The sequence below is a fragment of the Eretmochelys imbricata genome, chromosome 9, assembly GCF_965152235.1.
Source record: "Eretmochelys imbricata isolate rEreImb1 chromosome 9, rEreImb1.hap1, whole genome shotgun sequence".
Taxonomy (NCBI): Eukaryota; Metazoa; Chordata; order Testudines; family Cheloniidae; genus Eretmochelys; species Eretmochelys imbricata.
The window spans coordinates 6,581,226-6,596,128 of NC_135580.1; the positions used below are offsets into that span (position 1 = coordinate 6,581,226).

Sequence of the window (14,903 nt, forward strand, 5' to 3'; positions counted from 1 at the left end):
GAGTTCAATCCTTGAGGGGGCCATTTAGGGATCTGGGGCAAAAATTGGGGATTGGCCCTGCTTTGAGCAGGGGGTGGGACTAGATGACCTCCTGAGGTCCCTTCCAATGCTGAGATTCTATGATACACAGGGAAGAAGCTGGGATCAGTGGAGACAACCTGTCTCTCACCAACCTGTCTCTTGTTGTTTGCACCCCTCCTAGCACTAAGCACGCCAGACAACAACCCGCAGCCAGATGGCACCACGGCCAATTCCCGGGCCAAGAGGCTGCAAAGGCATGGCCTGGGGAGTGGGGCCCCAGCCAGCAAAGAGTTAATATCTCACCTCTCTGAACCCAAAGTTCGGGGGTTTTCTGCCTGCGCTCGTACCCTCGTGCCACGGCGCAGCCCCTGGGGAGTTGGGCTTACGAGGGGTGGGATTGGCGGTAACGCCAGGGCCGTGCTAGCGGATGGCACAGCGGCGGGCGACATAAGCGGGTGACTAGACACTGGACATGGTCTTCCCAACCCCCTTGCAGTCGTTGTGTCCCTCCAGGAGCCCGACTAGCGGGGAAGGCCCTGGCGGTGCCCTCAGGGGAAGGACGTCTCACGCTTAAGGGCGTCCTCCCCCGCCACACCCATCTCCTCCTCCACCACGTTGGACAGGGGCAGCCCGTTGCCGGCGGGCACGTGCTCACAGACCGTGCTGCGGGTGGTGATCCGGGTGACGCTGGGCGAGTACTTCCTGGAGCCCCGCCCCCACAGGCGCTTCCGGCACATCACCTCCTTGAACATCTCCCGGAAGCGCGTGGACATCAGGTTGTAGAGGATGGGGTTGGCGGCTGAGCTCAGGTAGAAGAAGACCCCGGAGATGATGTGGACGTACTGGAACATGTGCAGCATCCGGCCCGTCCAGTGGGAGACGAAGCTCCAGACGAGCCGGTCTGTGTGGAAGGGGGCCCAGCAGATCCCGAATACGACAACCAGCACGACTGGAAGGAAGCAGAGAAAATTACGTGGCCATTGGAGGCCGGGGGGGTGGGGGGGGGCGTGTATGCTGGTTCTGTGCTTCGGTCCTTGACAGTCGCTGATCTGATGGCGCAGGTTCTTTCCTGCCTCCTGGTCTTTGCCTTCACTGCATTAGTTGCCATATTCTCTCTATGCAGAAGGGGAAATATTGCCAGTGCATGACACTGATAAAAGCATATGTCCTGCCCCCTTTAATGCCTGGCTCACATAGGGCAGCAAGGGTGGCCCAAGGAGTAGAGGGGTAGCTTGGGCCATAGGTAACCAAGGTTCAATTCCTGACTCTACCACAGAGGGATAACAGCCTACCGATACTGCCAACAAAAGGAATTACTCCTTTACCTTGAGGGATAAAAGCCTGCGGTCAAGCCCGCTGACAGGGAAGGCAAAGGGGGAAATTGCCCAGGGGCCCGGGTGATTTCAAAATGCCCAGGGCCCCCAGCCGCTGCGGCGGTGGCCAGGAGCCCCGGGCCCTTTTACATCGCCTGGACAGGCCGCAGGGCTCCTAGACACGCACAGGTACCAGCAGTGGTGAAGGCAGCCAAGCGGGCATGTGGAAGCCCTGGCCGTGCCAGAAGAGTGCCCATTGACTGTTCTGCCCTGGGGCCCAGAATTGCTGTCGGCGGGTGGGTGTGCCCGGGGTGCTGCAAGTTGTGGGTTCTTTCCCTGCTGATGACCCATGGGCGGGGGTATGTACCTCTAATGTGCCACCCTAGGATAAACACCCATTTCTTTCATGGCCCTCATGTGATTGATTTACTGCCTCCTTATTACTTGTCATAGCTGGCATCATACAGCCATGGAAAGGAACCGAGCCCTTACAGTAAATGAGACATAAACCCACAAAGGATTTAATGGCTGCAGGATGGGAAGAGAGACAACCGAAAAAGGCAGGAGGTTTTGGCTGATTCTGGCTGGCAGGCATGTCACTAGCTCTGCGTTTCTTCAAATATATTCTACTGATTTATTTTAAATAGGGGCAAGACACAACCATAGGAGTGGATGGCTGGCAGTTAAAATGAAGCCCAAATACCACTTTGATGGGCATGATAGATAGATAGATAGATAGATAGATAGATAGATAGATAGATAGATAGATAGATAGATGGGGTGTATGGGGATAGATAGATAGATAGATAGATAGATAGATAAGAATGTGAAGGAATGAGGGTACTCATTGCAGTGGAAGGACACTGATTTATGGCATGATATATCATTAGCTATCAGGAGGAAGGGATAGCTCAGTGGTTTGAGCATTGGCCTGCTAAACCAAGGGTTGTGAGTTCAATCCTTGAGGGGGCCCTTTAGGGATCTGGGGCAAAAATTGGGGATTGGTCCTGCTTTGAGCAGGGGGGTTGGACTAGATGACCTCCTGAGGTCCCTTCCAACCCTGATATTCTATGATTCTATGACATGGGTCAGCTCAGTGATCCAATTAGCCCGGTATCCTGCAGTGACCAGTGCCAGGTGCTTCAGAGGGAAAGAACAGAACAGGGCAATTTTCCAGTGATCCGTCCCCTGCCACGTAGTCCCAGCGTCTGGCAATCTGTATGGTTCCTTGTAACTATCGCTCCCTCGAACCCCTCTGATTTCTTGGACCTTCACCCAGTCTCAGGGCGTCTTTCTTTCCCTTCCCTGTCAGTTATTTTTGCTTCGTTCTGCTCTCTTTCTCTCTCTGGTGCCACCCCTCTCCAGCCAGCGGTTGCTAACTATGGTCCCATTAACCAGCTTTCTCCCTTGTCCCCCTTCTGTTCAGCATCCTGTCTCTGGTGTTTCAGAGTAACAGCCGTGTTAGTCTATATTCGCAAAAAGAAAAGGAGGACTTGTGGCACCTTAGAGACTAACCAATTTATTTGAGCATAAGCTTTCGTGAGCTACAGCTCACTTCATCGGATGAAGGTGCCACAAGTACTCCTTTTCTCTGGTGTTTGTTTCTCTGTCCCCTTCCCCAAGCCCTTGGGCAAACCCAGCTCCTTCCCCCCCACCCCCCTCGCGACCCCAGAAAGGGCTGTGGCTGTTGCCCCAGGATACGCACCCGGTAGAAATCAGGTGTCTGTTCTCAAGGAATTTGTTTTATCCTGATTAAATACACGGCCCTGGCGCAGACGAGAACAGGGCAGCCTCGTCGCTGCTCTCCACATCCCGGAGTCTGCGCGTGGATTCCCCGGGCTGGTGGCCGGAGCCAGACCAGCAGCCCTGGAGCCCTCACAGCTGTAGCGATGGGGTCCTGAGAAAACCTGGTTCCCATCTCTGCTCCCCACAGGCCTGCCCGGCTCCATGCCAGGATGTTCCCGGCCCCTCCTGTGGCTGTGAGCCGCCTGATGCCAGTGTAAGGGGACTGCTGGCCAGCTCCCAGTACCAAAGGAAAGGGGAAGGGTGGATGGGAAATCAGGTCCCTGAGACTGACAGTCCCCAGGAACAGTGGGGAGAAGCCATGCTCCAGGTCAGTCTGATTGATGGGGCAGGCTACTGAGGGAGTCAGGAGACCAGGGGGGTCCCGTCTTCTGTGTGAGCTGGAATTGCCTGGGTCAGACACAGTGGGGCTGAGCTAAGGAGAGAGCAGGGGCCCAAGCTGAGCTGGGGAGCAGAGCCCTGCCACCCAGAGGGGCCAGAAAAGCAGCCCAGGGAGCAGGTCAGTGCTGGGAAGAGAGCTGGAGCAACCAGAGCCGGGGGGGCCAGGAAAAGCAGCCCAGGGGGCTGGAGGCAGAGCAGCCGCCGTTCTGAGGCAGAGTGGAGCTGGAGCTGGAGCCATCTGGAGCCGGGTGCGGTGAGCAGCTCAGGAGAGCGAGGGGGATGCTGGGCAGGGGGCTCAGCACAGGGAGACGCCCCCAGCCAGGAGGCTCTGCAGGCCAGACTCGGCGGGGGATCATAACCCCAACAGAGGGGGCTGACGCTGGGAAGAAGGGTCCTGCCATCCAGAGCCTGGAGGCATGTGGCCACCACCAGAGCAAGTGTCCGACCTGCGGCAAAGCCAGGGCCTGGGACATGTGAGGGACAGACTGTGAACTGCCCTTACATTTCAGAGACGCTGGTCGTGATGTCCCCATGCCACAGAGCACCTTTCACCTTTCCCATTTTTTCCTTATTCATTTTTAATTGGTTGCTGTTTAATAAATTGTATTTGCTTTGAGCTGTATGTAGTGATCAGTGGGTCAGGGAAGCATTCAGAGAGGAGAGGGCACCCCGGAGTGGGGACACCGTAGCCCCTGCCCTAAGTGACCACGACGAGGTTGGGGGTCGAGCCCCCCAGGAATCCTGGGCTCAGCCTTGTCTGCCACACAGCCCTCAAGTAGGCATCTGGGTAAAGGGAGTGGGAGCGAGGACTCAGATCCTTTCGCTAGCCCACTTCACTGGGGTAGGGTAGAAGCCAGAAAAGTTCCCCACAATAGCAGGACCATTTACCCGCTTACACCAGCATGGCCAGCCCGGGCTGCAGAGTGAGGTGGAACCGGCCAGGCAGGCTGCAGGGAGAGCCCCAGCCTGGGACTAGCTCCATGTCCCACAGCTCCCAGGGACCCAGCTACATACCCTCCCCTTAGTGGAGGCTCCAAACCCACGAAAACCCAGGCCAGAAGGCATGAAGTACCTCCGGCCTCCCCAAGGTCGGAAAGGGTTAAAGCACCATGCCTGGGGCTGAACCTCGGGGTTCAGGGATCTCCCTCGTCTAAGCCAAAATTGGGCCCGGGGTGCTGGCCGACGTTGGACACTTCACCGGTTCTATGGGCTCAGCCCCCTCCCCTCCCCGTGCTCTGCGCTTGCCGGGATGCTGCGTCCAGTTCCAGGGGAGTGCGGGGTTTTACCTGCCTCTCTGTGCCCACCCTCCGCCACAATTCCTGGGGAAGCCAGTGGGCGCTTGGCACCTCTGAGGAGCATTGTTAATATGCATGGAGCCCTGTCATGGTGCCTGGCGCTTGCTTCACAGCGGAGGGCATGGGGCAGACAGCACTGTTCAGCCCCGTACTCTGGCAGGAGGAAGCCAGGAAGAGAGGGGGTTTGGGGTGGGTGGTCGGTCACCCAAAGGCTTCTCCGAAGGAGGAGTGGGAGGGAGACAGTTTGATGTGCAGGAAGGTGTGAAGGGGCGGGAGAGGGGAGGAGATAAGGCTTTTTAGAGGAAGGGGGGAAGGCAGTAGGGGAAATAAAGGGGCCTCTCGGCTGAATACCAGGATACATTTAGGAAGGAACAATCAGTTGCACACACACAAACTGGGACATGAGGCCTAGGAAGGAGTACAGTGGAAAGGGATCTTGGGTCAGAGTGGATCACAAGCTAAATATGAGTCAACAGTGTCACGCCGTTGCAAAAAAAGCAAACATCATTCTGGGATGTATTAGCACGAGGGTTGAAAGCAAGACACGAGAAGTAATTCATCCGCTCTACTCCACACTGATTAGGCCTCAGCTGGAGTATTGTGTCCAGTTCTGGGTGCCACATTTCAGGAAAGATGTGGACAAATCGGAGAAAGTCCAGAGAAAAGCGACAAAAATGATTAAAGGTCTAGAAAACATGACCTCTGAGGGAAGATTGAAAACATTGGGTTTGTTCAGTCTGGAGACAAGAAGACTGAGAGGGGACATGATCACAATTTTCAAGTACATAAAAGGTTGTTACAAGGAGGAGGGAGAAAAATTGTTCTCGTTAACCTCTGAGGATAGGACAAGAAGCAATGGGCTTAAATTGCAGCAAGGGTGGTTTAGGTTGGACATTAGGAAAAACTTCCTAACTGTCAGGGTGGTTAAGCCCTGGCATTCTGAGGCAGGCCCAATGCGGCCTGGTGAGGCATGTTCAACCCCCTGCACTGCTGATCCTGTGCTGGGGAACAAGCCCCCAGCCATGTCCCACTTGTGCCCTTCAGATGTAGGGGGCTGGGAGCAGTGTTCTGAGCTCCTTGTGCGACCCCAGCATTCTGGCTGCTCCCCTGCCAGTGCAGAAGGGGGCAGGGAAGTGCCCCCGGCATTTTCTGTCTCCCTCCCACACCGGTGCCAGGGCAGCTGGCTCGGACCATGTGTCTCGGCTCCTCAGGCAGCTCCACGGGGAGGGGAGCACGTCTCACCCCTGCAGCCAGCAGAGCGCGGGAGGGGAGCAGCAGGCTCCCACCCAGCGCTGCCCAGAAAACGCCAGGCTTCCCGAAAGGCTGAACTCAGGGTTAATGGGGTTCTGCTGGCGTTTCACTTGGACGGGTGTTTATTTTTCCAGCGAAGCTCACGCCCCCGGTTGCAGCTGAATGGGGTGGAGGGGAATCCGGAGTCGATTTGGAATGCACAGTCCTGGGAGAGGCCAGGCCCCATGCCCAACTGGGGGCCAGCTGGGCAGCTGGGATGGCACGCAGCAGATTGCAGCACCCTGCACACCAGGTGAACTCCTGGCTGCCTGGTTAGCTGGGGGCCGAGCAGGAGGCCAGAAAAGGGATTTCAGTCCTTACAGGAATTATGGATCCAGGGGACAGAAATGTCCCAGCTAACAAGGGGATAAAGAGACATTTGGGCCAAGGCCACTGGGACACACCACTGTTCTCACGGGAAGGGCCCTGGGATCTCTAGTGTCTGTGCAGAGCAGATGGGAGCCTGGTTCTTACCTCCCACCCAGGACTCAGACTCATGTTGGGAGGATGAAGCGTTCCTGGGATCAGTGCTCCCAGGGAGCACGGGAATTTCAAACCTAACGCTCAGCCTGCTCCTCTGGTCGCCTCTGTTTGGATCAAGATGGAGCAATACATTCTGGGACATGTCGTCCCTGTGGGCCGCCCCTCGGCCTTAGAGGCGGGCCAGGCCCAGGAAGTGTTGCAGGGAGCCCTGTGGGGCCACGTGATCAGCCAAATCGCCTTGGGGCAGCCGAGCTCACTGTTGCAGAATGGCTTGGGGGACCAGGGCCATGTCAGTTCCCCAAGTGCCCGCCTGCCAGGGCGCAGTGCTCCTGGGGAATCCTGCCCTTCAGATCTCAGTGCCCTCCGGCTGGGCTCCCCGCTCCCAGCTCCCAGAACCCTCCTCACTCTGGCTAAGCGGAGTCACCCGGGGGTGCGGGCCGGATAACCTTTGCCCCCCTGACATCCCCCTGGGGGTGTCCCCGCTGAGCAGAGAAGGCGCTGCTGGGCCATCGGCACCTGGGGGTCTCGCTCTCCGACCAGGAGCAGAACAACTTTGGCACATCCACACACACTGCATCTACCCCACAGCACCGGTCCCCTAACAGAGAGGTCGTCTCGTCCAGTCCCCTGCACAGAGGCAGGGCTAAGTATTATCTAGACCATCCCTGACAGGGGTTTGTCTAACCTGCTCTTAAAAATCTCCAGTGACGGAGATCCCACAACCTCCCTAGGCAATTTATTCCAGGGCTTAACCACCCTGACAGTTAGGAAGTTTTTCTAATGTCTGATCTAAACCACCCTTGCTGCAGTTTAAGCCCATTGCTTCTTGTCCTGTCCTCAGTGGTTAAGAAGAACAATTTATCACCCTCCTCTTTATAACAATCTTTTACATCCTTGAAGCCTGTTATCATGTCCTCCCACAGTCTTCTCTTCTCCAGACTAAACTAACCAGTTTTTTTCAACCTTTCCCCGTAGGCTGTGTTTTTGTTGCTCTCATCTGGACTTCCTCCAATTTGTTACTTCTTTTCCAAAGTGTGGCGCCCGGAACTGGACACAATACTCCAGCTGAGGCCTTACCGGTGCTGAGTAGCGTGGCAGAATTACTTCTCATGTCTTGCTTACAAGACGCCTGCTAATATAGCTCAGAACAATGTTCACTTTTTTTGCAGCAGTGTTACATTGACCGCTCATATTTCGTCTGTGATCCACTCTGACCCCCAGATCCTTTTCTGCAATGCTCCTTCCTCGGCAGTCATTTCCCAGTTTGTGTGTGTGCAATTCCTTCCTAAGCATTTGCCCCTAACGAATGTCGTTTGCATTTGCCCCAATGAATGTCATCCTCTTTATTTTAGACCATTTCTCCAGTTTGTCAAGATTGTGTTGAATCCTAATCCTGCCCTCCAAAGTGCTTGCAACCCCTCCTGCTCCGCTGGCGGGATGAGGGGCTCTGGGTTACTTCCAACCACAGCACACGGCATTGTGGGGACCTGCTGAGCGGGTGTTGCGGCAATGCTTGCGGCTTCCCTGGAGACGGGACACCTTTGCAGGCAGCACCACCTCAAGCCAAGCCTGAGTTAAAACCCCAGGCATTGCAAGCAAGCTGATCCTTGAGAACAGCTGGGACGGCTGTTGCAGGAGGACACAAGGCCTTGTGCAGGCACGGTGAGCTCAGGACCATCCCAGCCAACGCTTGTTTGCAATGCTAGCGTGTCCCTGCACGGCAAGGCCAGAACAAAAGGGATTCGCTCCCCCTTGGCTTGTTGATCTGCTCTCTGGGGGCAGCCAAGAAAGCGGGTTGTAGAAAGGACATGAGGTCTGGTTAACATCTCTCCCTCTGTCTCTTGCCAGAGCTGCTCTGCCACGTGGCTTTGCTTCTTGTCAAGCACGGGGCCTTCGCTCAGCCCAGAGCCAAAGCTTTGCAGCCCCAGGGACCACTGCAGCTCTGGCTGGCTTGGCCTGCCAGCGGGCATCTTCCCTGGGAAATGCCTCCAGCCCTGGATTGTGTCTGTGCCCGAGTGAAACCCACCAGCCAGCCAAGGCCTCCCTGGAAGCCCGCTGCGTTTATTAGACAAATGAAACAGCCCTCCATTGATGGAGTATTCACCATCACGACCCTGGGCACCTCTTAGAGATTAACGAGCAGCTGGGAGACCTGCTGGCTCAGATCTCTTATCTCCGGCCCATTGCCAATTCCCAGCTGGTTAGTGCTGTGATAAAAGCCTCCTTCCCTAGCTGCTCCACCAAGCTGACACCAGCCAGGACCACTGCAGGGATGGACACGGTGCACAGAGAACCCACACGCCCCCTGGCCCCTGTGGTCCCAGCCGTCCTATCTCACACTGTAGTTGGAGGGATGCTGGATGCTGCTTGGGACTCACCCCTCCAGAGGAGAAGCCAACGGCAGGCGTGCTAAGCATGCCATGTGCCCCGGCCGGGCATCATGCTATGGCACCAGACCCACGTGGCACCTGATTCCAGGATGCCGTTTCCACCCAGGCCAAGCGGGTGCAAAGTGGCACCCGATCAGAACGGTAACCTTTTACACCCACTTTCCCCAGCTGCAAAGGGGGATGCAGGCGAGAATCCGGCCCAGGAGCCGGAACTTGCCTTGGCCAGTCAGAACTCGCCCTCAGCTTTAAAATCACAACTGCACAGCAGATCTCCGCTCAAGCACGGCGCCAAAGCCGCGTTTCCAGGGACATAGCGCTGAGCTGCAGTTACGCACACCCCTCTCCCTGCAAGGCATCCAGCACTATGTACCACCTGTGCACCGCAGCAAGGCACCGCCCGGTCACACGCCTACGGCGTAGCACACAGGGCCGCTTGGCTGCTAATACGGCACGCACCGGGATCCCATAAAGGGAGCCTTGGGCATAACCCAGATCATCAGTGCCACAGGACAGGGCCTGTAGCCTCTCTCTCTCTCCGTCCAGCACCATGCATTCCTGGGGCTCTTCCTAATGAATCCCGAGTAACAACAGGATGTTCCCCTGGAATGTGTGAGCACCACAATGCACTCTCATGCATGGAGGGTGACCAGATGGCAAGCGTGAAAGATTGGGATGGGGGTGGGGGGCAATAGGCGCCTATGTCAGACAGAACCCCGCGTCTCGGGAGTGTCCCTATGAAATCGGGACGTGGGGTCACCCTACATGTCCACTCCGTGTACGCCCAGCAACACACACGGCCGGCTAACGCAGCCCGGCTTTGCTGTCCCCACGCACCCACCCGACCTGTAAAGGTGCATCGGAAATCACCTGTTCAGTGACATGCTGGAGCAGCAAAGTCACACTTACAGCACGGCACGCATGAAGGCAACAACGCTGAGAGACGAACACACACAGGCATGCAGACACACACAGAGGCACACCCCCACACACGCACACACACACAGAGTAAACACAGCCAAAGGGTCAGACCCCCAACTGGAATAAATAAGCGCGACTCGGTTGACTTGGAGGGGGGGGGGGGGCTACATTGATTTCCACCCACCGAGGATCTGGCCCAAGACACCTGTATTCCACGGGGGCGTGGGTATCTATGTACCAGCGGAGCAAGCGAGGGGCTGGGTTTGTTAGGAGCTCTGAGACTCCGGCTGGCTGCGCTCGAGAAGGGAGAAACGCTAGGACCCCGGCGGGCAGGGGGGGCAATATGCCAAGACCTAGGAGGGAGCAAGTCCCATCCAGCACACTGGCCATCTGCAGGGCAGCTTTGGGGAGCTCCGGGTGCAGCCTTCACCCAGCCCCTTCTCAGATCCCCTGGAAAGCCCGCTCCCCAGGAGGCTGCTAGGACTGTGCGTGGCGTACAGGAGTCTGGCCAAGAGCTTCATCCCAGCACTACCCAGGGGAGTCGGGACTTGCTGCTACGGTGCTCCTAACTCCCAGTCCCTCTGCAAAGGGACGCCAGGCTCCCAAGGGGATGGAGCGGTGCTGCTCTCACTTAGAAAGGGGTTGGGTGGCTCTGCCTTGCAGGGGCCTGAGTGCAGAACCTGCTGTAGCTGGAGGGGCAGGTGAGCTAACACCAGGTCACCCAAGGATCCCTGGCTCAAACCCTTAGGCTGGTTGCTCTCAGCCTGTACCAGATAAAAGAGGCGGATAGCCTCCCCGCAGGGGACTTTTGCTAGTTGATGTGCTCCTAGGGGCTTGCAGAGAGACTGCATGGAGCCTGGCCTGTTCCGGTCTGGACTGCTCCAGGCCTTCCAGATCTGCAGTCCCCTTTGCAACGTCTTGGAGCTGGGCTGCATCCGCCACTACTCTGCTGAGTGGTGCCCAGTTCCCCCTGGAGCTCTCGCTTGGTCCTGCCCTCCAGCAGCTGGGCTGCGGGACATGGGTGGCCTGCCCTAGCCACCCAGTGAAAACGCAGGTTGGGAATACCTCCCTCTGCGCCCCTGAGCTGCATCCTTCCGTGATGCATGGGCTGGCGCAGGGGATCAGCCGCCGAGGTGAATCACGAGCTCTCCCCTGCCTCGCCCCCCTCATCTCCACTTACACAGCATCTTAGTCACCTGCCTCCTCCTGATCTTCTGCTGCTGCATGCGGATGTTGTGGTAGTCGCAGTCCCCGCCCGATTTGGCCTCCAGGGCTTGCAGCATCTTCTCCTTCTTCAGCTGCAGCCCGATGAGCAGGTAAAGGATGCTGATGGTGCCCATGGGCAGGAAGAAGAAGAGGATGGTGGTGATCTGGATGATGAGGTTGTAGATCAGGCGGGGTTTCACCAGGGTGCAGATGGCCGAGTCCGGCACCACCCCTCTGCCCGGCACATAGAGGGGCTGGATACCATGCAGGCTGGTGTTGGGGATGGAGCAGAGCACGGACAACACCCAGACCGTGATGATGACCCGCTTGGCGTGCTTCCTGGTCACCACGTACTTGGCCCTGAGCGGGTGGACCACAGCGATGTAGCGCTCCACGCTCAGTGCCGTCACGTTGAGGATGGAGGCGAAGCAGACGGCCTCAAAGAGCAACGTCTTGAAGTAGCAGCCCCCCGCGCCCAGGAGGAAGGGGTAGTTGCTCCACATCTCGTACAGCTCCAGCGGCATCCCCAGCAGCAGCACCAGCAGGTCGGAGATGGCCAGGCTGAAGAGGTAATAGTTCGTGGGGGTCCTCATGAACCGATGGCGCACGATGACCAGGCAGGTCAGCGTGTTGCCGATGGCCCCCACCACGAAGATCAGCAGGTAGGTGGCGCAGACTGGGATGAAGAAGCTGGATCTGCGGGGTCCCAGGTATTTGTCCTGCAGCTGCTCCACGGTCAGGTTCAAGTCCTTGGGGTCAATGTGGCTAAGGGCAGCGTCCTGCTGGCTTTGGTTGCACAGATCCTGGTAGTCCAGCTGTGCGGGGAGGTCTCCGGGGGGCAGGCTGGAGCAGTTGGCGGAGGGATACATGGCCTCCCGCTGCAAGGAGACTGGACTGGATTAGAGAGATGCCTTAAAGCCGCCCTCATTCCCACCCTCAGCAGCAGAGCCTCAACCGTCCTCTCTCCACTGCTCGGCGAGGCAGGGCCCACCGTGGGCCCCCATGTTGCAGGTGAACCATGAGTGCTTCGTGGTCACTGTCCCAGGAGCTGCCTAGGAGGCTGGCAAGTGGCCAGCCTGGGGTGGACTGAATCGCTGCCCCATGACACCGCGGGGCTGCCGCGGGTTGAAATCCAACCCGGGCCAGTGCAGGCACCTCGGGAAAGACGGGCCTGGGCCACGGCTAACACAGGGATGGGACCCCTAGCCTGGCTTGGCCCTGCCATGCTGTCACCAGCTCTCCGTGCTGCAGGCTGGGGGAGAGCTGCTGAAAGGGGCACGGGGGCATCTCATGCTGCACCAGCTTTCCAAGCACCAGTGCATCTGCAAAATCCCCGCTCTGCCTGGCATTGTGGGGCACGAGGCGCATCCACAGACGGCCTGCTGGGACAGGGGAGGGGGACTACGGGCAGTGCTGCTGGCTCGCTCCAGCTTGGCCCTTGACCCGAATTTACAGGGCCACATGCCAGGGAAAAGTCACTGGGTGACTGGGCTGGATGGGGGCCAGTCTGCATCATTGACAGCTTCCTGCGCCAACCAGGTGGGGGTTTTAAAACCTCCATCCTCACCCAAACCTCCCAGTCCCTATGATCCTGTCCCCCCAAGCCTCCCCACGCCCCACAGCCCTGTCCCTCCAAACCCCACCCCTCAACAGTCCCCACTAGGTACCATCCAATCCACGGTTTCCCTCCTTCCTCTCTACACCCCTCCTCATCCACGCCCCACAAAAGCCGGGCCTAGCAGAAGCTTCTGTCTAGCACAAATTTGCCCGTCCCGAGTACAACCAGATCTGTCTCCAGGAGACCCTGTGGCCTCCTGAACCACGTTACAGACAGCGATTCTCCCGCACAGCCTGAGACCGGCTGCATTTCCCTAGCTCCACATATGTGAAGAGCACCAAGAAGCCAGGCACAGCTCAGCCCCATGAGGCTATTTTTGCCTCTGCAATTGCTCCTGTCGCGCAGAGTAGCCTTCCCTGGCTGCATGGGCCGGGACCGCCGGGGCTGCCAGGGCCGGGTTATTCGGAGGGTCAGCGTCATCCGATTACCAGTCCCAGGGGTGCTCGGCTAGCCTGGCACCGGCTCTTTCTAGCAAAGCTTTCACGGCAGCCATTAACACATGCCACTCGGCAGGGCCAGGCTGGACAAGTCTCTCTCCATGGGGATGTTCTCAGCGCCCCCGCACACACGCCCCGTTCTAAAGGCAAGAAGTGAAGCCAGGATGCAATTTTACAGTCAACCCAGAAAAGCTCTGAGCCATCGCCCCAGCTCAAACTTCCCTAGCTGGGCAGCGGGGATACAGGGACGGCCATAAAATCACCCTGGGGAAAATGGCTCTTCATCCCAGTGCTCTCTGGTCCAGGGGACAATTTACACTGGGTGCTAGATTAAGAGCGAAACCCTCGGCTGGACAGAGACGAGGGCTCGGGCTTTGCCATCTTAACAGACAGGCTGGGGGGGAAAAAAATCTCCTGTGCTTTCAACTTCACTTCCACGTCCTTTCAGATCTTCTCTGAAAGCCTCTCTGCCAATTATCTCGCCTTTCCCTTCGCCCCCCTTCCGCTCTGTTAGTCACCTGGGGACGCAGATGGGGAGGGAGGACACCACCTGGCATTGTGCTCATCACGGCCAGGACTTCCAAGGGGTTGCATTTCCCTCCCGTCTACGGCACCTGTTTGCAGCGGAGAAACACGCTCTTGACTCCTTTAGCTCTGCGAGGGGGTTATTGCTGCCCTGGGGTGCAGCGCACGCTGAAGATGCTCTAAAGAAAATAATCAAGTGGCTCTGAAAGAGACCCACAGGCAAGAGGCAGCCCAAGGGGACGCTGACCCGGCCGCCAGAGCCGCTGATGGGAGAATGAATCGAGTTCTGATTTTCTATTTGTGCTCGGTGATAGAAAAGACATAAATAACTCCGCTCCCGTCCTGAAGTGCTGACACAGTCTAATAGACTCAGGAAGGCAAATCGCCTTGCAGGGAAAATGCCTCCTCTTAAGTGACAGAGGCACAGATTTCACTTCTCCTGCTTGGCACATGGACTCTTGGCCAGGACGGGGCCACCCCTTTAGGTGCAAAGCTCTCTCCCTGCCCCCCAAAACCATCCCCGGCCCAGAGAGCACTCGCCAGGCAGGCTGTGTATGCAACGCTAAACCCACACGCTGCTCACAGCCAGCTCAAAGCTCCAGGCAAAGCCCGATTTAACAACCCAGGGAAGTTTAAGCTGAGACTGGTCCTTTAATACTTAACAGGATTGTGATAAAACAGTCACATCCAATAATAATCTTACACTTACTCGCCTGCTTCCCAGAGTCTGTCTACAGAACCTATATCCGGTGTCTGTCTAGCCATCCATCTCTCTGTCTGTCCATACACTGATCCTATCTATCACTCCAGTGCACGTCCGGCATCTGTCTGTTTATCCGATCCCTATCGGTATACCTGATATCTGTCTATGCAGCCAGCCGTCCACCTGCCCTGGAATCTGCATCCTGCACAGTGTCTGCCCCTCGGGGCTGCAGTTTCGGAGTTTTATCACATTTCCTCCATGCCTGAAACAGAATACGTCTCGTCGTTTCCAGCCGGACCACCCCAGCCCATCGGCTCCCCTTGCCTGGCTCCTCTCCACGCAGCTTGCGAAAGCGAGAGCAGGATTTTATCCTCACTGCTGCTCTGTTTTCTGTTTTTTGCCCCCTCTCTTAGGAACACGCCCGCCACCCTCCTACCGGTGTGCTTTTTCCCAGCCTTGGGAATCCAGTTCTTCTCCACCGCCTAGCGACTTGGAGCGGGGCGATCCGGGTACCTGGACA

At 57.3% G+C, this 14,903-nt stretch overlaps 1 protein-coding gene across 1 annotated transcript; it reads right to left on the reverse strand.

Moving 5' to 3' along the window:
- Window positions 1-569: 569 nt before the first annotated feature.
- On the reverse strand, window positions 570-11,969 carry NMUR1 (neuromedin U receptor 1). The gene is made up of 2 exons (XM_077827306.1): window positions 11,075-11,969; window positions 570-970 (listed from the first exon to the last, which is right to left on the reverse strand). The coding sequence occupies exons 1-2, from the start codon at window positions 11,967-11,969 to the stop codon at window positions 570-572; spliced, it is 1,296 nt and encodes a 431-aa protein (XP_077683432.1).
- Window positions 11,970-14,903: the final 2,934 nt, after the last annotated feature.